We start from the raw sequence: 24269 nt of genomic DNA, 5'->3' as shown, positions 1-24269 counted from the left end.
AATTTCAGTAGTTATAAAGCAATATGTATTGGTCACCAGGAACAGTAGTGTTGGACCTGGATTTCTGGGGCCCATAGACACTTCTGTGAGACAGTTTTCTTGTGTGTGCGCTAGAAAGGTCTGTAGAAAGTTTGATGGTATGCTTAGGTATTATGGCTTTGAAGTGAGAAGTATGGTTATGTGATGGTCTGCTTCAGACCTAGAAGGAAAAAAAAAAGCATGGAGAGATCTCATCATCATTATTAATTTTTTTTGTCGCCCTTGATATTCAGCTGACTACCTCTTTGTTTCTTTTTTTTTTTCCTTCCAGTTTCCTCTCATTACTCCTAGCTGTTCCCTTTTGCTGCTCTCTCACTACAGGCATCTTTCAAACCCACTCCTTAGATAAGCTATATACTTTATATATAGCTTATTTAAATATCTTGTCTCTCTAGTTCTGCATAATTTATGCTGGAGCAGAAAAGGGTGGGGTTAGCGAACACTTCTGTTTTTCTTCTCAAATTTAAATAGGTTCATATATTGACTTCAAGTTAACATGGAAAAATACATACTTCTAAAATGTGCATGCTTCAACATTACTGACACATACCCTGGGTTTGACCGGCTTATTTGTTTGTATAGTGGTGGCAGGCAAAAGACCCCTGTTATAACAGGATCCCCTTGGGCCAGTGCTGAACAAACAAATGACTAATTGTAATTGCTGTATTGGAGACACTACCCTGTAATGTCAAACTGGATGCAAATGAATGTACTAAGGAACAGAAGGAAAAGCAGAGGAAAAATGGGAGCTGCAGTAATAGGGTTGTGTGCCTGGAAGCAAGAAGAATTTTATTTCAGAATGTTGGAAAGGTTGTATTTTAAAATAGAAATATCTTTGTTTAGATTGTATTGCAGTAGTCTCTAGAGGGTCTAATCAATGACCAAGCTTAAGTGGTATACACACATAACTAAGAACTTCCAGGCACTGTTCTCTGTGATTAAATGCTACTTACCCTACCCATCATTTCATAACTCACTTCTCACAGGTCTCGTTGAGGATGTATGTCAGGGGAGAAGATCAGGAGAAGAAAATATTGGGATTATTCTTCCTTTCTGCATACAAAGGTTACCATGGAAGGAGAAATAAACATGAGTGCAAAAATGTATGATACCAATGTTGCTGGAGAAGTAAAAGGAAGTTTTGCTCTTTTGTTGAAGGAGTCTACTTTAGCCTTTCCCCTTCTATTAAAAAGAATGATGCCAATATGTTTGCAGTAAGGAAGCATGCTAAAATGCAGTATCTTGATTTATGTAGTACCTAGTGACGGAAATCTCCACATCTGAAAGTAAGGGCTGAGCGACAATGGAAATTCATGTTTTCCTGTGAGCTTGTTAAGCAAGATGCTGGTATGTTGTTAAAAGTGGGGGGTAGGGGAGGGCTCTTGTGTTTTTGTTAGTTGGGCAAGTGTGTATAGTTACCACTGTCATGGGAGCCTGATGTGTGCTTTTGGAAATTATTGTTTTTTATGCTGATATTTTCTTGGTATGCTTTATCTTGATTCCTTTGTTTCTACAAAGTTGATCCTAAGAGGCATGTAAAAATACTTTTCTACCAAAGAGCTTGTTTTTGTAACGTTGCATATGGAAAACAAGTGAATGTAGTGTATCTGCAAATATGGTGGAAAATAATTAACTCTTCTTGATAGTTAATAGTTAATTATTCTTGAGATACCAATTCCTTTCACCAGTAGTTAAAAGAGCTGCCACTTTCTGAGTCCTTGCTGACTGAATACAGAAATGTATGTAGACCATAGTTCTTACCATGCCCAAACTCAGTGTGGTTATAGTTGCTCAAAGTAAGACTGTTATTTTGGCATTCACTAGCACACAATCTCTGTTCTTTCCTCTGTGAGGCATTATTTATACACTCTGCTTGATGTAGTTTAGCTTGTAGATACAGCAGTGCAAATTAACTTGCAAAGGACAGCCTTAAACTCCCTCACAGCATGTAGCCACTAGTCCTAACTCAGAAGAGAGGATCTTTTGCATGTTTGGTTTCTAGGCTTTTTCCACTGGATGGTCTAGCTGCTATGTAAGCGCTAGCAATTCTTCAATTTCCTCTTGCTCTACCATGACAGTAATTGGTTGCTGATAGACTATGCCTAATGCCAAAACAACTGGACAAAAATGTCTTTTACACTGCTCTGCTGTGTGTTGTATAAATCTGTTCTGGCAGTGTCATGTGAGGATTGCCTTGTAAGAGAAAGATCCATCCCAGGTACATGTGGAATACATTCTCACGGAAGAATGATTGATGGAGGAAGTTCTTACATATTCTGTAACAGTGACTTCAGTTTTCCAATGATTGTTTTTCCCCCAGTATTTCCCCAATACTATATGTTACAGAAGGTATTGTATGTGAATAAGATGCAAGCAGATACTACCTTTAAGTACTGCAGTGGGCATGGTTTCTTTTATAACTAAATGTACTTGAATTAAGTCACTGACCTGAGATGAATTGCTTTAGATTTACACTTGTTGCAAGGTCAGAATGACATTCCCTTTCCTTCTGTTTGTGACCTTACTGTTCTGTTGTGCCAATTATTGTCACCTTATCAATTCAGCATTTTATGACTTTATGGGAGAATCAAATGGAGAGAATAAAAGCCAGAGGCTCCTGTTTAAATATAAATAACTTTGAGGATTAGCAAAAGTGACAGGGAAACTGATTGTACGTAAAAAGACATAAATTAATGTACAAGTGCGTTAAGTATTTCAAAGTTTTCCCTGTATGAAAGCCACCTTTCAGAATAGCCTGTGAACCTCTGAACAAAGAAAAATGAGCCCATGGAATAGCCTGCGCTTCTGAGACAAGTGAAGGAAAATTGGCTTTTCCTGGAATTTGCTTTCTGCTCTAAGTATGAATTCCAGTACATTTAGTAGTACTGAAGGGGAGATATAGCTGTCGGAATGACATGTTCGAAGGACTTCCCTGAAGAAACCACAGCTCCCACAGGCTTTGCGAGTATCTTGTAACAGCATTCTCTTATGGAAAAGCAAAAACAATTCTGCACTAATCTTATTCTCTAGAACAAAGGAGCAGAGTTGTAAGTTGGATTTGGAGCAGAACACCTAAATCTGAAGAGCTGACCCGTAGCTCCGAGTATACTACACAAGAGAGACCATTCAACTTAGTCAAAATGAGAGAAAAGATCAAAGAAATGGGTGTCTAGGCCTATTCCCACAAGAAGGAAGACACTCTTCTGGATTTGCAATAAATAGGGCATTATGGTATACAGAACACCAGCAGCACTTGGTGTATTTCATGGAACAGTTAGCTAATTGTATAGCTCAGGAGCAGATTCTGCTGTTATTCTGCTGAAATACTATTGTTGTTTTTAACTACCAGACTAGGAGTTTATAGAGAAGACTCTTCTTGGAGACTTGCAGCGATAGTATGAGAAGCAATGGGCACAAGATGTGGATGTGGAACAGTGTGTTTTAAATAGTAGGGTGGTAAAACACTGAAACTGGTTGCCAGCAAAGAAGTTGTTGAATGTCCTTTCTTTAGGATATTCAAAACTCAACTGGAGAAATTTCTAAGCAATCTGATCTCATCGGCCTTGCTTTGAGTTGGAGGAGAGGGAAACTACGTGACCTCTACAGGTTCCTTCCAATTATTTGATGGTTCTTTGTTTCTAGGCATTTGTGCTGAGAAGGCCAACCTGTTCTCTGTTTTCTATGGGAGTATGAAGTTATGGTTTCTGATGGTTGAGCCATCAGAATTATTCAGTGCTGTCAGTTCAACATCAATGCAAGGTGCAGGCATTAGAAATTACTTTTTATCCATATTTTACTGTTGTTATATTGCATTCAGAAGAATGCTTCTAAAAGTCCAAACATAAATGATCAAAAATTTGAAAAACTAGGCTTTATAAAAATTTCATCTGTCTGTCTTTCTCACCTTCCAAAGAAGTCAGGATGTAAGTGATTATGTGCTACTTGCGTGCCTCTCTAGCTGTCACCTGTAGAGCTCTGTAGGATGCAAGTGCTGCAGTCTGAGGAAGAATGACTGACCCTTAACGCAGGGCTTAAGAGGTATTCCAGGCCTGGAGATGAAAGGATGAAGAACAAATCCTCTGTATTATTGAAGCGTGTGAAAGGCATGAAAGAGCTAGAGGTAAATCAATAGTGTGCATTTACAGTGCAGGAGAGAAAAAAAAAAAGATAGACTGGGATTTATTTTTCCAGCTTATTTGAGAGAGATTTTTTTTCCCCTTTAGGGAGCACAGAACTGAGCTTTCTGTAGAATTGTATGTCTTTGGCACCCTGGAAGGTGTACCCGAAAGAGAACTCTTCCCTGTGTTTTCTCCCAAATAAATACTATAGTAATTAAATGCTTTATTGGGACTACAGCTGGCAATTCACAATAAAGCAATAGAGACTGAAACTAAAATATTGAGGTTCAGTGCTTGCAGAGATGGAGATTAATATACACTTGAAATATGAGTGAAGGAAGTCTTTATCAATTTTAATCAAAGTTTCTCAGTGGGAGTAGGAGATGAGGTTAGGAGGACATGGCCTGCCCATTTTTAGCTGTTTCCTCAGCCTTATTAATTAAACTTTTATCTCTAAAACTTCTTACCAATATTCATGAAGTACCATATGGTTCACTCCTCTCGGAAGTCCCTTCTCCATGTATAGATAGGTGTTTGGGTAGCATCTGTCACTGGTCTACCTTAGCACTGTGTGGTGATGTGGTGCATTACCTTTTAATATAATGATAGAATAATTTCAAAGGCAAGCAAGTTAAGTTCCTCTTCTTAGTTTCTATAGGCCCTCTTCAAGAATAGGAAATGCCAGGGCATTTAAAATCAAATACTGTATACAGATGCAAAAATGTAGTGTTAAAGCATATTTAAAATGTGTAAGAAAAGACAATAGCCTTCTCTGTGAGAATATTACAGATATTATCTGTAATATTCATAAAAACTTACTGTTTCTTTGCCTGAAGTCACCTAATACTTTTAAAATGAAGTGTAGAGAAATTGCTGCCGTCATTAGATCAATGTCATCAGCCCACAGCCTTTTCACTATCCACACTTGTGTGACACATGCTATTGCTCCATGCAACTAATGCCTTAGACGCAGGGCCTCTCAGGTGATGATGTGTTTTAGTCTAGATTGTAACTGCTGAACTTCTCAGGAAACAATAGTGATGGAGAAACTTCTGGAGAGTGGCTGAATATCAAAGTCTTAAGAGTTCTTGGTTGCCTCTGCTAGAGGACTTTTTTGCAAGCCAAAAAGCCTCATGCAATCCATGTTTGATGGCGATGTGTTTATCATGGCAATGGGAATATCTTAGTCATGCAGTACTGTTGAGGCTGTGGTGTTGTGTGCCTATATCACCCTGTTCCTCTGGATAAGGCCCGGGTGCAGCTTTGCTACTGAATCTCATGGCAGGAGCTGTTGCTGTGTGTAGCTGTAAGATGGAGGCCACTCCAGTGTGGTATAAAAACTGTGATGCTGAGGCACTTTCTAGTGAAATGATAAGAAAGGACTAGGGTGGATGGGTTTGTGACTAAACTTCATCTTTTGCCTTGAAGAAGGGTAGCCAGGCATGGAAGATTAGATGTCTCCCTTGAGTGATATTATGTTTGTAATTGGGATAGCAGAGGATGCTGGGAAAGAGCTGATACCAAAGACAAAGCAAACTGGCTGAGGGGAACAAAGTCCCAGGTCAAGGTGAGCAAGTTATTCAGAGCCACTCTGCTTTTTCTCTCCCCTGCTGACTTTCTTCAGATACAGTTGTTCTTGAATGATCACAATCAGTATATCAAAATAAACGTTTTATAGAGTAAGGTAAAAGGAGTTGCTGGCAAGACTGTAAATCCTCTCATGGAACAAATGATAACTCGGCTCAAGAGCCCTTTTGTCCTGGGAGTGCGAGAAGGATATAAATTCTCTGAAAGTATCTGTCAGTGGGAATTGCTCAGCATTCATCATGCTAGCCCTCTGCATCATTCATGAATGTCATAAGAGACTAAAGAATTGGCACTTCATGGTGAGAATGATTAAACAACCATTACACTTGTCTTTTACTCTGGCATATTACTCTGGTACCTTTCAACAGATTGCCTGTATAACGCTCACTTATGTCCACCTCTCCTAATGGTGGCTGTCCTTTCATGGTGGCAAGAAGAGGAGGCAATAGCAAGAAAAGCTGCATATCATTTACAGAATAGTTTGTATGCAGTATTACTAGCTCTGGATATTTTTTGTTTTTGCACTCCCACTATGTGACCTTGGGGAAGGTTAGAGAACCTTGGGAATGGTAAGCTCCTATAAATGCATTTCTTCTCATCACTGGCCTTCCAGTAGTTGTGAGGGACAATGTCATATTTGAAGTGAGGTCAAAAAGCTCAAAACTCTGAGTTTGTTTCCTTGGAAGACCAAACCAGCCTCATTTAGTCCTAGAAGACTAGGCTGTGTCTACAGTAGCAAGCAGCATGAGAGTGCGTTTTCAGAATGAAATTTAGTACCAAGGACCTGAGATCCATCCTGTAAGCATTTTACTTCTGAAGTTTTACTTTAGACTACCTCTAGTCTGGTCTTATAGACTAGTTACTTGTTAACAGCTGGATTGCATCTTCCAGTTTAGTTTTATTTGAAATGAGTCAAGCTTGTGTACTCTTGAGACTGCTCTGATGTGAACCAAAGCATGGCAAGTGGTGCTAGATCAAGAAGTTTCTTTCAAAAGCATGCTGCTGAAATGCTAATGCCCAGCAAAAGGTTAGATCTCGGAAAACCTGCTTCCTATTCCCAACTCTGCTGCTGATTTAGCATGTGAGATTTGGTAAAACTCTTACCTTCTGGGGCTCTGATGAATATCTAATAGGCGATATTTCTGGACCAACTCTTTTTAGTATTCAAGCCTGAAAATTTGGGTTTGATCTCCTGCAGTGAAGGCTGTAAAGGTATTTTCTGTTTTAATACCTATGACTAAGGAAATGTGACCAGGTACGTAAGGAAGAATGAAGGATTACCTACACATAAAACAAACAAAACATTGTGGTCTGCAAACTGGCCACGCAAGAGGTTATGCCACTTAAACTTGAAGTTACTAAATGAAACTGATGGAACAGTGGTTGTCTTTGTGATTTTGTTGTTTTTTTTCCTGATGGTTTATTTGTTTTAATGGAATAAACCATAGCTTAAGGATCGAGACTAGAAAGAGTTTCTTTGGAGGAGAGTTTAATGGGCTGAGATCAATAGTAATAGTGTGGCCTCCATCCATCCTGACCTGTATCTAGGCCATTTTGTTACCACTCAGATTCTGTAAAACTGTAGTGAACTAACATCCCTATTCTTCCCCCAAGCCCCAAATGAGCTATGAATCCTGCTGTGCTTCTCATTGCTAACAGTAGTCTTGGTATTGCATGCTGCCTTCTGGACTTCTCCAAGGACATCCTCTCCGTGTGCTCTTTTATCAGGAAATACCAAGAAATAAGAAATTGCATCCAAATTCCAGATCCTCTTTGGCAGCAGAATGCAACTAAGAAATACTTCCATCTACCTTTACTGAACTTAGTCACAGTTGCACTTAATGAAGTCTCTTTCCAGGTGGTGGATAACTTTGACCCCAGTAAACATGGCCTGCAAGGGTCACAGTAACTGGGCACAGTTTTCTGGGCACTTCTACCCAGCAAATTTCACATTTCAGTTGTAGTGTTCGTAGTTTCTTTTGATCTCTTCTTCTGGTGCATTGTGGTTTTAAGCCTTTTGTCTTTCTGTAATGAAAGTTCTATATTTGTTATGAGCAGTGTGGGGTTTTGGTAGGATTTTTTTTAAAAAAAAAAAAAAAAAAGACCTGAAGGAATTATCCTTGTGGACCTTTTCACTGGCTGCCTAAAACTGTGGGGGCTGAATTTGATGACACAACTGGTCTCTTTACTGAAAGAGATGACTTAAAGGCTGAGGGGGGTGGTATGATAAAAGTCTGCAAGGCAAGGTTGACACTGAGAGGATAGGTATAGGGACAGATTACTATGTCTTCCAGTACAAGAACTAGGGAAGACATAATCTATTTAGCAAGAGCAAGTATAAAAAAGGTGATTCTTCACACAAAAAGGTGATTCTTCCTCACTTGGGCTGGAGACCTCAGGAAGTCTATAGTCCAAACCCCTGCTTAGAGCAGGGTCAGCTGCGAGGTCAGATCAGGTTGCTTGGGGTTTTCTGTAGTCAGATCTTGAAAACGTCCACACACAGAGACTCCAAAATCTCCTTGGGCAACCTGTCTGAATGCCTGTCTGTCCTTGTGAGGAGAACACTTTTTTGTTCTATCAAGTCAGATTCTCTCACTTCAAACTATGCCTATTGCATCCTGTTCTCCAGCTGCGCACCACTGTGAAGAGCCTGCCTTTGTCTTCTAAATAACCTCCTTGCAGGTGCTGTGAGACTGCTCTTAGGTCCCTTGAAGTTGTGTCATCTTCAGGCTGAACAAGCCCAAATCCTTTGCCCTTTCCTCACAAGGCAGGCACTTCAGCCACCCGACTGTCTTCATGGCTCTTCATTGAACTTGCTCCAGTTTGTCAATCCAAAACTAGATGCGTTCTAGATGCAGTCTAACAAGCACTGAGTAAAGGGGAATAATCACTTCATCTATTAACAGACTATGGTCCTGTTAATAAAGGATGCTGTAGGCTGCTTTTGCTGATGGGGCCCCCAGCTGGCTAGTGTTTAGCTTGCTACATCAGTGGCATATTTGTGTGCGTCATTGCTAAAGGTTTGTAAATCATTACTGTGAATGCAAAACTTCTAAATGTATTCAAGGAGAGACTGGATAAGTACTTGGAAATAAGGTCTCTTTGGGATTACTGTGTAAACAAACCACATGAGGCTGAGTTAATTGCTGAAAAGGCTCATAGTCTGGGTGTGTACTTTAAGGAAATACACTTTGCTCTGCTCTTAGTTTTCCCTGGGTGTCCACTTAGGATCAGTGCTGAAGATGTGACAATGAACTAGCCAGATTTTTGTCTGACCAATTATGTTGTTATATTATAAATTAAAATGTTACTGAAATATTTTCCTAGTTGCAATCTGTTACGTTTGAGTTTGTATGCCTATGGTCATCTTGGGTCCATTTTAGTCAGCAGCTAATCCCTAAATTCCTTCTGAGATGATAAACACCCCCAACATGCTTCATGGCAAATTCAGATTTGGGAAGAAAACTCAATCTTCCCAGTATCCCAGGCTTAGAGAAATCTGTAGTTCAAGTGTAAGCTATCTTGGACCTTCTAGTAGTTCTAGGAACACTCCCTTGCTCTCCCCCTTTTCCTCTTCCAACCTTTTTAATGCAGTGTAACTAATAAGAAGTAGCATACTGTCTGATCCGATCGTTGGCTGATGCACACATACTGGGAGTAAAGTGACTCGTATTAATTTGCTGTCATTAAAAAAGACAAACACAGAAAGCAGATGTGATCCAAATTGCTGCTTCCATTTTGTGTTGGTCTTAGAGGTTTTCTAACTTCTCCTTTGTGTAGAGAAGCAGCTCCTTCATATTTTAAAGCAGTAAAGGGATTTCAGTTTCATGTCAAACAATGTCTGCTTTTTGAGATGTGAGATGAGTATGGTGTTCAATCTGGGTCTCAGAGGGTTTGTCAAGAGAAGATCGAGCATCCTGAAAGGAAAAAGAGCTAGTTCATGAAAACTCCTTTTAAGCACAGAAACTTGGGGTTTTTTGAGGGTTAGACTGGAAGCTTTACATTTTTCAGGGCCTTAAGTTTTCTTCTTTCTTAGGCAATTTAAAGCTCTTGATAAATAAAAGGATGTTTCAGCAGTCGTGTCATAAAAGTATCAGGTCTGTCTTTGTTTTCTCCTAGGAAGGATCCTGTGATGGAATGGTCAAGTGAGCCAGATGATGATGATTAGATCCTCTGTAACCTTTTTCATACCCTCCCCCTCTCTCTCTTTTTTTTTTTTATCAGGCAGGTGTTTGTATTAATAGACCTTTTAAAGTTGGAGTGTGGAAAACACAGCAACTGGGCCACAGAGATGTGCAAGTGCCAGAGGCGGTCTTTAGGAGGAGGAGGAGTAAGACTTTCTGTTCTGATTGATGATACTCAGTTTTGACTAGGCTTCCATTTCTTGATGTGTCTGATTGAGTGGCAGTAACTCAAAGGTGTCCCTGGGATATCCTGATATTGCAGATCATTCCATATACTGTAAGAACATTGGCGTGTATGCATGAAGGCAGGGGGTGTGTCGTTTTTTGCTTCCTGAGCTCTGATTCATTCTTTCGTCTAAGAACTTTTTTTATTTGGTGTGACATGAAGTGAGATAGGAAGAGGGAGGAGTAAAATAAAGATTAAGATAACAGTGTAGTTGCAGTTTAAGATTGACGGCAACTGGATGACAGCTGATAACTGGAGAAGGAAGAATAGCTGCTGTCAAGACTGATGCCTTGGTAAATATGGAAGGGCAGGAGGAATGGGACTGGAACACTACTTGGTACTAGTGCTGTTAATTTCTTTCTTTTAATCCTAAACCCACTTATGAATCTTAAATTCAGTCAGATCACTTCTCTTTTGATATCTTTTTTCCTCCATTCATAATTTATTTGACAATGGTAGCTGGAAACATTATCATGCATCTAATGTAACAGTGAGTCAAAGAACCTGTATGCAGTGCATTTAGAGGACAACACCCATAGGAGTAATTAAAAAAAAAAAATCAACCAAAAAACACAGAAGCTGGAAATGGGAAACACCTGTTAGGTCATCTCTAGACAATATAGATGTTCCAGCACACCTAGAGTTGACCCAGTTCAAGTGATTTCAAGTAATGATGCCAGGTAAAGTTTTTAACTAGTTTTTCAGTTTTTTAACTGAATAGCATGGATGATTTCTCTATTTTTACCACTGTTGTTGTTCTTAACGCACGTAGACACTGTTGCATTTCTTTTACTGTCCTCAGAATACTCTTTTGTTACTCTTTCAGTCTTTTTACTCCTAAGAAATTCATTTAGAGGCAATTTGGAGTTGCACAGCATGCGTGGTCTATTTGATGTGGCCAGAAGGAGTTAAGTTGGAAAAACAACTCTCAGAAACTTCATTTTTTTACTCAGTGAATGCATGTCATTTTGACAGTGTACAGGTATCAACTGATGTTTTATTGTCTGTGTTGCAGTGTGATAAACTTCTGGGGAGCAATAAATACTCAGAAGCCATTTGAAAGTTCTGGTGCTCTTTTCTGGTTTGTGCAATCTGTATTGTTCGCTTTAACTCCCCCTTAGAGCTGGTGTTCAAAGCATGGCTCATTTTTCCTCAGGAGTGTAGCAAGCATAAATAAGTAAGATGTTGAACTGTCTGACCAAGTTAAGGCCTGAAGAGCTGTGCCACTGTTGTTCAGACTGGAAACTGAGTTGTCAGATATGCAATTTACCTTAAGTTGTGAACATACGGAGAGACCTTAATTTTGGTGGCAGCGATTAGATTAATCCGATCAGATTTCAGGCAAAATCTCCAATCTGTTTTATCAGAGTTTTCTATTAGAACAGAAATTGGTCTTAGCTGCTCTTCCTTGTTGCTTTGTTGATTTCCACTTGCTAGAGCAGAATAGCTCTCTATATACCATGTTTTTGGGAACTGCTTTTTCATTACGTGACCAAATAATGATGGTTCCTGCTGCAGCAAATTTCATCTCCTTACTGAGTTTCTGCAGATGTATGCCTGATCTCTTCTCACTTGCTTTCATGCCAGTATTCTAACCTGCGTTCCTTTACTAGTGCCTTTTCTGGTGATGGAAATAGTAAATGAACTGCCTAGTCCAGGTACAATGAGATAAGGGTCACCATTACTTAATTTTTCTTATTTCTGTGAGTTTGTCAAAACTTCCACCTTTTCTTATTGAGACTTTGTGGGAATTTTTGAATGTCTGTGTAAACTATCAGGTCTCTATTATTTAATTACCCCTTTAAAGGGCTGATGAATAAAGGGCTGCTACTTAAAGGTGCTACCAAGGTTTCCTTCATGATGTGAACTGGGTCTTGCTTTGCTCATGTAACCTGTGGTCATGTGCAGCATGTTACTGATTCCATCCTTTAACAACATTACTTCTTGAAAATAACCTAAATTTCAGTTTTCTGCCAAGAAAGAAGAGCAAAATGCCATCATCACAAATTTTCCTGTAGTTGAACTGATAGCTTCTTGTTAGAGAGCAGAAGGTTATGATTATTAATAAACGTGGTAGGACCTTTACAGCAGCATATGAAATACCCCAGGAGACTCATCAGAACTACTGGACTAAGCAGAAAATACAGCAGGACCATAAAATAGGCACAAAATGGGAGGCGGCGAGGAAAGTCCAAGAAAAACAAGCAATGGGTAAGGAAAATGCAGTAGGGTTCTTTTGTATGTATACTTACAAGTCTTTGACTTTAAAAATTGTGTGTCTTCCATTTCTCCCCTGAGGAATGTAAAGATAAATTTCTAGTCCTTTTACAAAAATGTTGAGAAGTAAAACAATATCTGTACTTTTAAGAATTCTATGCAAGAGATTAAAGACATAATAATTGAGGGAAAGGCATATGCCTTGTCCTGCATGTTATTTTAGGTAGGAAGTTGTTATCATTAAGTTTACATACCTCATGGTTTTTTGCGAATTATCACCACAATCAGTGTATTTATGTTTTATTGGGTTGTGAGCGGCAGGGGGCTGGAAAGCACCGAGTGTTGGAGGAGGCTGTGACCCACCCTGTGCGGTCACAGCCAGCTCTGGCGTGGATAAGAACAACCTACCACATGCCAGAACTTCAACCTGTCAGAGGAGCACATGGTGCTGCTGCTTGGACACATTTAAGAAAAGCCAATAGCTACTGGGGGCAGGAGACACAGGAGGTGGCATGGGAGGATGCACGAAGGGAGGTGTCACCAAAGGAGAAGGAGGAGGGGACATGGAAGAAGGCTGAGGGAGAAGCACGTGGAAGGGGACATTGCTGGGGACATGCTGGAGATGCACTCTTTTGAAAGGAGGTACTCTGTGTTGGATGAAGCATGCCTCTGGGGGCAGCCCAAAGCAGGGATGCTCCCAAAGGAACTGGGCCTGTCAGTGACCTGTGCCAGAGCTGGGACATCCCTGAGGGATGGGGGCCTGTGGGAGACCCATGCAGGAGCAGGAACACCCCTGAGAGGAGCTGCAGTTCATGGATAACCCATCCTGGAGTACAGAAAGTAAGTAGGAAGCAAGGAATGGTGGAGAGAAACCTCCATGCACTGACCCTGACCTCCTGCACCGCCTGTTGTCTCACTACGGCCCAGAGGGAGGGGAGATTAGGAAGGGGGAGGAAAGCTGGTGGACTGCAGTTGAGCTTAGGGAAGGGGAAGGAAAGGAACTTTCCCTAAGTGTTTGTTTAATTGTGTGTTGCCTTTGTTTCCCAATGCCTGAATCAGTAATTAAAAGTTTATGTTAATTGTCAATAAAACCAATTAAGTGAGATTATCCCAGTTGAGATTGTTTTGCCCACAACAGCGTTGTCACAAAGGGATGCAGGATTCTGGTCATAAATTTTGGTGTTAACTCAAGTAGTTACTGTAGCTTTTAAATTGGTCTGGGTACCTCATAATTTTAATCCTAAAGGTACTTTTTAGTTGTAAAAATCTGAACTATAGCATTTGTAGTATGTTAAACTCATACTTACATCCCAGTGCACGGTTGCTGCAGTTAACCCTTCAATGTATAAACATTGCTATAATACCTGCCAAATATTGCATTTTCCTGGCCACAGGGAAATGAGTGTGTGTACTGTGTTGTAGCTGAGGCAAAACAGGCTCTTGATGGCTTAGTAGATGCAAACAGAGAATTTGCAATAGAATATTTAATGTGGGGAGATTCACAGGATCCCCAAGGCACAAAGGAAGTCATATCTTGTGCAGATGTGACAGACTTGTTTTCTACTGCTTTACAGGATTAGTTTTAGGCAGGATTAGCCTGCTGCAATTGTACTATGTTGATTGAAGGATACTCTTCCTTAAGATAGGTTTTTGATGTCTTTTGGCGATGATGAGGAAACAGTGATAACTGATTTAAAATTATAGGTGGTGGTGCCAACTTCAACTATATGTTTCTTAGCACAACTCACTAGGAGGCTTTATTTGCTGTGGCTTATAACATTGCTTATAACTTTTCTGTTAGGAATTTTCTGTAAGGAGTGTTTCCCTCAAACTATTTTGTTTTCACTGAAACTGAATGATCTTAACAGCTCTGTCCATGAATATAGCTAGCAAATACATAATTTGCCAAAGCTAGATATGCAGACTTTAAATAACAGCATTGTCATGTGTGTTGCAATATATCCATCTCACTGATGTTTAGATCTCTAAATGTCAAAGTTATAAGTTATAGTTACAAGTTATGTCATTTCTGGGAGAAGTCAACTGCCACTCTGCCAAACTGTAAGTTTATGAGTGTATAAGCTTTGTGTATGCTAAACATGTAATGGCGTCCTAGTAGCTTAAATCTGTAGGGAGTGTTCACTCACCAAATATTTCTTCTCTGAGCTCCTAATGCTGACCAAATTCTGCATACAGCATCCCAGTAGAGTAGCTGAACATATTCTGTTCCCATTTTTTCTCACATGTCAGTACAGTAAATCTGGCCCAGGGCACTGTGAGAAGTGGGATTTCTCATAGCTGACTGGGAAAATAAATTTTTATGCTCATATCTTTGATTTTTTTTTCTTCTTTTTTTGCACAGTATAGGTTGAAGTTAGTGTTAAATAGTTGAAGTGGTGAAACACTAACAATAAATACAATGGAATTAATCAGTCCCTCAGACTTTTCTATTTTCAGGGCACAGTTGGTGTTGTATTTATTAAAGGCAGTACATAAACCTTGAACAATGAGGAAAAACTAAATATCAAGTGGCTGCTCATTAACAGTGTATTATTCATTGTCTGTCTTGAATAGAAAGTGTCTTGGAAAAAAAATGTGCTTTTTGTGTAATAGAGAGGTCTGTAACAAAGCTTAGGTGCAATGAGAAGATCTCAAGCTAAACAGACTTTCATTTCATCAGCTTTTTTTTAAACCAAGTTCTTAATTTAATTACTCTAAATTCCCTGCAACACTGCGAAGAAAGGATAGTTATCAATTTAAGATCAGAAGGGACCACTGGGGGTAGACTAATCCAACCAGCTCACTCACACCAGCTTAAAACAAGGCCAACCAGATAGACAAGGCCTTGTCAAGTTCTGGTGAAGCTGAAGTCTCCTTTCCTGAAGCACAGGGTTGTAATGCTACTGTTTGTCTTATTCAGTTCTCTTGGAATTTCAAATTCCATAAACTCATGGTTGCTGCAGTCCAATAGAAGCATTTAAGTGAAGTGTGTTTGTGTTACGCTTTGGGTTTTTTTGTTGTTTGTTTGTTTTTTTTTTTTTTTTTTTTTTCTTTTTTTAGTGTGATCACAATGTGCTAGCAACTCTTGTTATCTTTCCTCTTCCGCTTGTACTTGATGTTTGCACCTTGTGTTTTCAGGCTGGAGTGACTATTTTGTTCATAATTTGGGGGGAAAAGTGGTACTGGCACAATGTTGGTATGTCATCTCTTTCCAAACAAGTCAATGGGTATCCTGTGTACACTCAAAAAGGTGGGAAAGGGAAGGGACATTGATGTACCCAACAAATTGCTGTGTATTCAGCTACACACACGTAAAGGAAGTGGCCCATCTGTCATTACGCAGATAATTCTGACCTGGACAATAAGGAAACAACTGCTGGCCACTAGGCTTCTATTAACAGATTAGTTTGGCAGTGCTGTTCTGGTTGTTACCTCTGAATGATCTTTGTGCACAAACCCAAAGTACTGGATATCTTCAGGTTAGGCCTAGAAGCAAAATCTGTGTTCTGTGAGGAGAAAACGAGCTCTGTTAAGCAGTTAAGTCGCATGACAGGCCTATGAAGACATAATTGGTTCTAATTGACGCTCATAGGAGCGCTGACATGCTCTACCTGCAGCCAAATGGCTCTTAGAGAGACAAAGAAATCATCTGTCTTCATAAATGGTGAAGAACTCTCTTCCAAGCTTGTCTTTGCTGCTGAAGGACCTGATAACCAGAAAAGGAGGAGAACTTGCAATTCAAGTGAGAATAATTTTGGAAAGTGGGTTTTAATCTATGAAGCTATCAACAATGAGTAAACTCATCTTGTTTTGCTTAACACGTTGCTATGCCTTGTTTTAGTCTGTAATGAAAATACCCACAACTTTTAGAACAAACTGATGAACTAGAGGAGGATACTTGTAATGTAGTTTATAGTGGGCTGTTGATATACCTGTGTATGGGGGGGAAGACAGATAATTCACTACCCAGAGGTTACCGATACAGTTGGGGATGCATTTAAACAGACAAACAAAACCCCTTTCTACATATTTTGCAATAGTCGTGCACCCTCCATCTTGAGTTCAAAGCTGAATAAGGAGATAGAGTTCAGTCTGTAAAATTAATCTTTATGAAACTGAAATTATATATGTGCACGGTTCCAGAATGCCAATGTTCTCTTTTGTTAATTCAGAATTATGAGTGAAATTTCCTATCTAACCCTGATTTCAGCCACATTTGTTCAAAGTTACTGGGGGTATGTTGTGGTGGGTATGCACAGACCTGGCAGGAAAGAAACATGGATTCATTTTCACTCTGTCATTGAGTCAGCTGTTCACAAATCATTTCCTTTCTGTGTGCCTGAGTTTTTGATGTCTGTTTTGGTAATGTGTGCTGAGATGTCTAGAGGAAGCCTCTTAAGTGAGGGTGAAGTGTATCAATTATTTCTACTAATGTGTAGTATTTATTTGGAATTTGGGTCATAAAGAGCTTTAGTGGAGCTGTAGCTTTGTAGGCAAGTGTAGAATTTACCCATATATGATCCTACCTGTTTCTGTATCTAACTACATTTACTCTGTTCAGAGTTGCTTGGTACATGTTGCTGGTTGGTACATGGAGGAAAAAGAAAAAAAAGACCATCAGTTGTGGTTTCACTCAGATTAGAAAATGTACCCAGTAATTGCCTGTACTTTCTACAGATATTTCATCCCTGATGCAGTAATGGGATCTGGGTTTTTTTGCTTACTATTCTGTAGCTTGTGACCTGTTGTAATAGTGCTCAGAAAATGAGGTGCCGTAAGTGGCTGAAGCATTGGGCAGTGTTGTTCCTGGCTTGCCTGTAGATTCGGGTCTAGGACAGCAATTTTAGCTGTATTTTCCAAGAAGCTCAGGGGCTGATTTTATAACTGCTGAGTTATAAAATCCTGCTCCTAACCCAGATTGTTGAGTACAAGACAGAATGTGAACTCCAAACGCTTTCGCTTCTCAGCTTCCTCTTCCGCGACAATAATTCCTCACTTGCGTGGCTGTCTTGCTCAGCTCAGAAGGTCCTCGTGAATGTGGGAGGACAGTGTTCAGCTTTGGAGAGGTTTGGTGTTGTCCTTAAAAACAAGGTCAAGGAACAGATTCCCAGGCTCACTGTAAAGACAAACAGGGCTGGAAATATGTGGACTAGATATCCAAAAATCTTTGGAAGTTTTGAGAAAAGGATAGTCTCCCACTATGTATGAATAGTCTTCAGCTGAAGACAAGTCCAGCTTCGAGGAGAGCTGCCAGATATTCCCTTTGAATCCCATGCTTCTGAAACAGCTGTGGCTTGTTGTTTTTTCCCCCAACAGCAGTGTCCTATCTGGCATTGTCTGGGATATTAGCACTTATGAAATCATTCATTCTTGATAAGTCCTTTGCTTATCTTTACCTTAAATGCTGCTTGTCTTTATTTAGGAACTAATAAAACGTACTTAATCAGGTTGTATACAGAAGAAATTTCTTGAGTGATTTATACCTTAAGAGGAAGCTTGCTTATTTGTTTGTAGTTCCCCTGCTGTGATGTGTGTAGGAAGATGAGGATGTTTTGAATAACTTATATGCACATTTAGATTACTCTCTGGAAGTGTTTGTGAGTCTTGAGTCCGTGCTCATTTGAAGGATGAACTTTCCATAGGGAGGAAATTGCATTGTCTGTTACCCAGTCTAATGGTGCAAGGCTAATGGTGAAGGAACAGGTACGTTTTGTCTGATAAAAAGATGTTTCACCTTCATATCTCCTTCCATCAGAAAAAGTGTCTAGCACTCCAGAGCCATTGCTCTATGAAGGAAAACTTCCAATTTTTTAGAAGGAAGAATACATGTGCAAGTTGGAGAGGGCAGTCTAAAGCACCATTTCATGCTTGTCTTATAACGCATATGGAATCAATTCCAATATCAAAGACTGCTCACGGTGTCATTTGCCACAAAATAGAAGGATTTTAGTACATGTTGTCCTCTTCTGTTACCTGGTTGAGTCTGGAAATATATTTCCATCATCTATGCAATTTTTCTGGAGCCTTCTTTGTGTGCTATCAGTACCCTGGCCTGCAAAAGGCATTAATTTCACCCCTTTAATGAAAGCATACGCTTGCTTATATTTTTCCTCTCAGAAGTCATAGCGTTTATTACCAGAGTTGGCAAATAAATAAATGAAATGGGTAACTAATACTTTTTTCTTTGATCTTGTGTTTTGCAGCTGGTGCCACATATATATTTGGGAAGAGTGGAGGTCTCATCCTGTACACCTGGCCAGCTAATGACAGACCAAGCACAAGGACAGACCGTCTTGCTGTGGGCTTCAGCACAACAGTGAAGGATGGCATTCTTGTTCGGATTGACAGTGCCCCTGGGCTTGGCGATTTTCTGCAGCTGCACATAGTGAGTATAGATAGGCCCATGTCTATGCCAGACCTGGGTTTCTGTTAACTGAATATGCACTTGAAGAAAACTATTACTCTAAAATAGCATGTGTTGTACTCTGCATTTTCTCTATCTTCAACAGTCATCAAATTAACCTGCCTTAGGTAGTTCTTTAGGGTTTTGTAGAATTACTGAGTGGGATGCACAGGGATCCAAGTCTTGGTGCCAGAAGAAGGGGAGGGGGGAACACACCCCACACCCCCCCAAAACAAACAAACAAAAAAAACAAACCAAAAAAAGCCTTATGAGATTCAATAGCAGTAGGATTTATTAAAAAATTGGAGAAATATTTTGTGGCAGTGTTAATCTACTGTGGCATATGTACAGTCCTGAATCCAGCTGAATTTATGGTGGAGACTATTATTATTCTCAGAAGGCAAAGAATGAAATGGAGTGATAGGTTGGGGTTTTTTGGGTTTATTTTCCTCACTGAGAAAGTTAAGTGAGAACTGAACAGATCCTCAAACTCATATAACTGATGCTTGCTGTAGTGGGATAGTTCAAAAGAATAAGAATTTGATGTTGTTAGCACAACATGGCTTTGCAAGAAGAAAATGGGACTTTTTTGTGAGAGCAAGTATTATAGGGAAATTTGAGTGAAGGTGGTTTTAGGGAGAGTCAAATTGTTTGAGAAAATGAGAACACTAGAACTGGAAACTTTTGAAGTTTTTTATTTTATGTGATGCTTTGGGAGGAGGAGAGGTTGTTTGCTTTGTCTTCCTTTGCAAACAAAGTAGCCAAGAAGTTGGGCTACCAGAGGTAGAAGCTGGTCATGTTACTCAATGCTCAGATTATTTCCAATGTTTTATGCATTAATTCATAGTGGAAAGGGAATGGGCCATTTGCAGGTTTTGAATGAGCTGGGGAGCTGTTGACATTTCACGGAAACTTGAAGATATAAGTAAACAGTCAGAATGCCAGGGGCCAAAACAGACCTAATGTGAATTACCGAGGGTCTTAATCTGCTGCTGGAGTTTGCCATGTTCAGAATCATGTTGAAGCACTGGGTATGTTGCAGGGTGGTTCCAAAACAAGGGTCAGGGCTAGTAGTCATTGCCAGCATTTTGAGTGGTTTTATTTTTAATTTTATTGTAAAAATCAGATTTGTTTGAATGGGTTAGAATATGGCCTTGAGCCATCAGACTGTCACGAATTCTGGTTTCTCTCTTTTTCTGATGTATCCAAATATTTAGTTTGTGTTTTGTGCTGGAATGAAAGTGAGATCAAATCCTAGCATTTTTTAAGAAAAATAATTTTTCTTGCTTTCTTAAAAACAAAACAAGAAGAATCCCAGAAGACTTTGTAAAAGTGAACAATGTTAAACCTAACGGGTTGGAATTCAGTAACTTGCAGTAGGCAAAAGTGGTTTGATTATGTTTGAGCAATAAAATATATGTTCTTCAGACTTTGTAATACAACATGTGTTAACTGGAGAACAGTATGCCTGGCATGTGAGGAGAGGTGCAGAGATATGAATTTGTTCAGTCTTAGAAAAAGAAGTCTAAGATGGGATATTGTTGCTTTTGGCTGCCTAGTGGGATGTTACAGAGAAAATGGAAGTCAGGGTCGTCTTTGTGGCAGTTGGTGGAAGGAAGAGGGGAGACAGACACAAGTACCAAAAAGGAAATTTTAATCCTGCATTAAGATAAGAACTTGCACAAGGAGGTTTTTCAGCATTAATAATGAAGGCAAATAGTTTTTCCTCTATATCTTGGTCTTGAATATTATCAACTCTACTTTTAAAAATGAATCCAACTGAACTTTTTAGTGAGTGATTTTTATTTTTTTTTAACATTATAACTGATTTTGCTGGATAGATTGAAACAGATCAAACAAGTTGAACCTGAGGTGTAAACATTAATTAAAAAAAAAAAATTCATTACTTTCTCTTTCCAGTCAGTTTTAGAAAGGAAAGGAATGAAAGTTTTTCTGCTTCCTCCCAATATATTTTGTTCAAACTACTCCGAATAGCATGATGCTAGTTTCAGATTATTTTAGATATCTAAATCAAAGCTACTAATTGTGGTTGATATTAATGCTAAAAGTTCTGTTGACTGCTTCCTGTGTAGTTTGGCCAGTTTTATCCCTGAAGATGTTCACTAGCAGCAAATATAGAACTAGTTCAGCTTTAATTTCTCTTGTTCTTTTGTGGTCAGGATGGATTAGGAGGATTTGCCAGTCATTCATGAGGAGCAAAGGCATGCTACTGTGCTCTTCTGGGTATGACATTACTGTTCATCATATATAACACTGACTCTACCTGAATGTTCAAATAAAGAACGTAGTCAGAGACTCATGCTGTTATACACAATAGAAAAGTTGAAGAGAAACTTTTAAAGTGTTATCATCTTGTTGAATGTCTGTAAGACTGTGTTATGTCTGGTTTATGGTTCAAAGTCACAGAAGTGAGCTTACATCAGGACTATTTTGGAAAAAGTCAAAATCTGAAATGAAAGGTGCATCTTGAAATTACACTTAAAATGCAAGACCATATAGGACCTCTTGCTTAGCAAAATGCATGCAAGCTTTCCATAGGATCAAGATCTTTTGTAACTGACTGAAAACTACTACATGCTCTTTGCTGTCATGTTCAAAGACTCTGTCAGTCTTCCTTTCTTCAAAACCTCATCCTTCCATTAGGCCATTTTCAAGTATGAAGAGAAACAAGGTGGCATGGATCAAATTATAATAGAAATACGGGAGACAGAAATTTGTAGATCAGAGCTATGAAAGCAGATTAAATTGATAATGAAATAAAGTTTTGAAAACACAAATATCTAAACTATAAAGCAAATTGTAGGAGAAAGGGGAAAAAATAGGTATTAAAACAGGGAAGATCAATGTTAATGTAACTTATTTTATGTATATTTAGCATCTTGACTTTTTCAGGAGCAATTACATTTAATAATAATAATGAAAGTGACAGGGATTTTCCTGGATTAATATTTGGGAGGCCTCTTCTTCTGGGGCCTTTCTGGATATTCCAGTCACAGACTTTATTTTGGATGCTATTTACTGGATTCTGACCTCCTCACATTTCTGTGGGTGTCCTGTTGGTGATAACAGGTGACAAAAGCCACCTGGTGATCATTGCTTTCTAATGTGCATCGCTAATCTAAAATTTAATCCAAAAGTCATAGTATAGGCTATGGTTTAATCAAGATCTGATGCTATTTTAAGGATTGTAAAAGTGGCTTGTACTCTGCTAAAGGAGACTTTTTAATAGTTTGCCTGCTTTTTGAATATCATGTATGTTCTGAAGTGTTCATTATAATCTCTTTCTATTTGTAAAATTTAAAGTCAAAAAAAGATACCTTGTTAACAAGTTACATATTTGCTTGTTTAATTTATGGTTGTTTGGATCCATTTTTTAATTATGAGTCTTTCAGATATTGTGGAAATTTATTGACTAAGGCATCTGTTTTTATATGTCCAAAAAATTACAGCCTCTGAAACTTATTTTCTCTCCTGATTTACAATGAAGTATAAACAGGCAGCCCTGTGAAAATGGATGGCATACCATCCAGATCAATGTTGTATATGAAACACAAAGTGTTTGTGTGAACAGACTGTAGCACATGGAATGAGAGTAGTGTTATAGCATCAAATCCCTCCTTATGAATTTTTTTTATGACAATTGTTTCAAAACACCAAGTCCAAACCTGTACCAGAAAATTGCCTTCCACGATGGATGCTTAAAAGACTACATGTATGAGTTGTGGTTGAATGTTTCTGTATGTTCATTCAACTTATACTACCACACCTTTTTGTGATTTACAACATGCAAAAATCTTCATAGAGATCAAATGGGGAGAGGAAGACAGTTGCAGGTGGTGATGGTTATCATTCTTGTGATGACTATGAAGAGAGAGAAATCACCCATCCACATGCACTGCTGGTTTATTCTGCAGTCTTTCATTTTGATGTGTATTGTAAACTGTCATCTCACCTTTAGCTGTTCAGAATGGTGTTGTGAGACTGGTCCAGTTTCTGAATTGCTTGTAAAAAGTAAACTATGTTTAGGCAAAAATGTTAGTGATTTGGGGAGTTTTGCTTAAGTAGACTCAAGCTAATGGGGATCCATCACTTAGTACCAGGCTGCAACTGAAGGCTACAGGAACTGATGTAGAACATTCTGATTCTTAAGCAATAAGTATAAGAAAAAGTAAGTCTTCCCTGAGTTAGAGATGGCATTGCTAAATGAGGGTGAGTATAAGTGGAAGAAAATGTACGTGTATATTTGGCCAAATTTGTTCAGTTACACTGTGATTGGCCAAAGTCTGTGTTTGGGTTTTCTGGTTGTAGAGACAATTGTGGCTCCTCTGTGCAAAGCGACCTAGAGACTCCCTCCAAAACTGCAGTGCTCTGTCATCTGAGCAGACATAGAAGCAGCAGAAGAATTGGAATCAGGAGAAGGATAACCACAGAGGGTGTATGATGAAACTGAGTATCTTCAGGGCTAGACTCAGATAATAAATGGAGGTAAAATACAACAGCAGTTTGTGTTTTACTTTTCTATAACCAACATCACCTTGATGCAAAATATTTCAGCCTTTCTTAGGCCAGAAAAGTAGAAATAAGAGGGTTTCCTTAAGACTAGACTGGTTTATTTTGCAGAGGCTATAAACCATGAAAAAAGTGGGTGATCTGCTTTGGTCTCCTACCTTGTGTTTTGCTTTTTTTTAGCTGCGTTTACTGTCTTTACAGTTACAGTTTTCTCTTAAAGCATGTGTTTTACCATGTTAGACCTTTTTTATTCTTTTATAGAACTCTTCATTTGTTTGAGTTTAATATTTGTGACTACAAATAATTTCAGTCCACCATATCTTGATCTTGTTTGCATTGATACGCATTCAGAATAGTGCTATTCTTGCCTTCTCAGGCTTTAAACCAGTATAGAGTAAGTCTTTAAGTTTGATACAGTTCTTGGAGTATACCAGAAGTGGTTAAGTATGAGTAACCCATAAGCAATTATCAGTTTCAAAGTGTTTAATGCCCGTCATGTGTCTCATTTCATTCAAGAAATGATAACGAACTGTGTAGATTTCACCTAATTATGTTTATACACATTATGAGCCCCTACAAATTGGTATGGAATATATATTCAGTGGAAGATGTTTTGTACTGAAGCATGCCAGTGGATCACCGAAAGGTGAAGTGAGGCAGAGGCTTCTTTGTTGAAGCAAGAAATTGCGTACTGACTGGCTGGGTATAGAACACAATATTTTGTGTAACGCATTTAGCTGAGGAAGTGAACAACTAATGAATGAGAGTGACTAGACTGCCTACTGGTAAGGGGAAGGAATTAGGATGAGCTTTCAAGCAAAAGATGATATTGTCTGAATCCTTAGAAGATCTAAAAGAACAGACTGTCTAAAGACATTTTGCACCAAGACAAAATCTGGCAACCTACCTGAGGGAGTGTAGGTGTCCTGTCTGCATGTGTCCTGTAATTATTAACATACAAAAAC

General features: G+C 39.0%; 1 protein-coding gene across 21 annotated transcripts in view; it reads left to right on the top strand.

The window, feature by feature from the left end:
• NRXN3 (neurexin 3) overlaps positions 1–24269 on the top strand; it is a 1032385-nt gene that overhangs the window by 752464 nt on the left and 255652 nt on the right. For all 21 annotated transcript variants that reach the window (XR_012650705.1, XM_075030063.1, XM_075030061.1 and 18 more), the window contains one exon: positions 18575–18756. Coding sequence is in view for 20 of the 21 variants with exons in the window: in XM_075030063.1 (XP_074886164.1) it covers positions 18575–18756 (182 nt within the window). In the remaining variant the exon portion in view is untranslated. The remainder of the gene's footprint in view (positions 1–18574; positions 18757–24269) is intronic.

Source organism: Buteo buteo, chromosome 6, assembly GCF_964188355.1.
Source record: "Buteo buteo chromosome 6, bButBut1.hap1.1, whole genome shotgun sequence".
NCBI lineage: Eukaryota > Metazoa > Chordata > Aves > Accipitriformes > Accipitridae > Buteo > Buteo buteo.
Note: the sequence above shows the minus strand (reverse complement) of the source record. Positions and strands in the feature narration are given on the sequence as shown.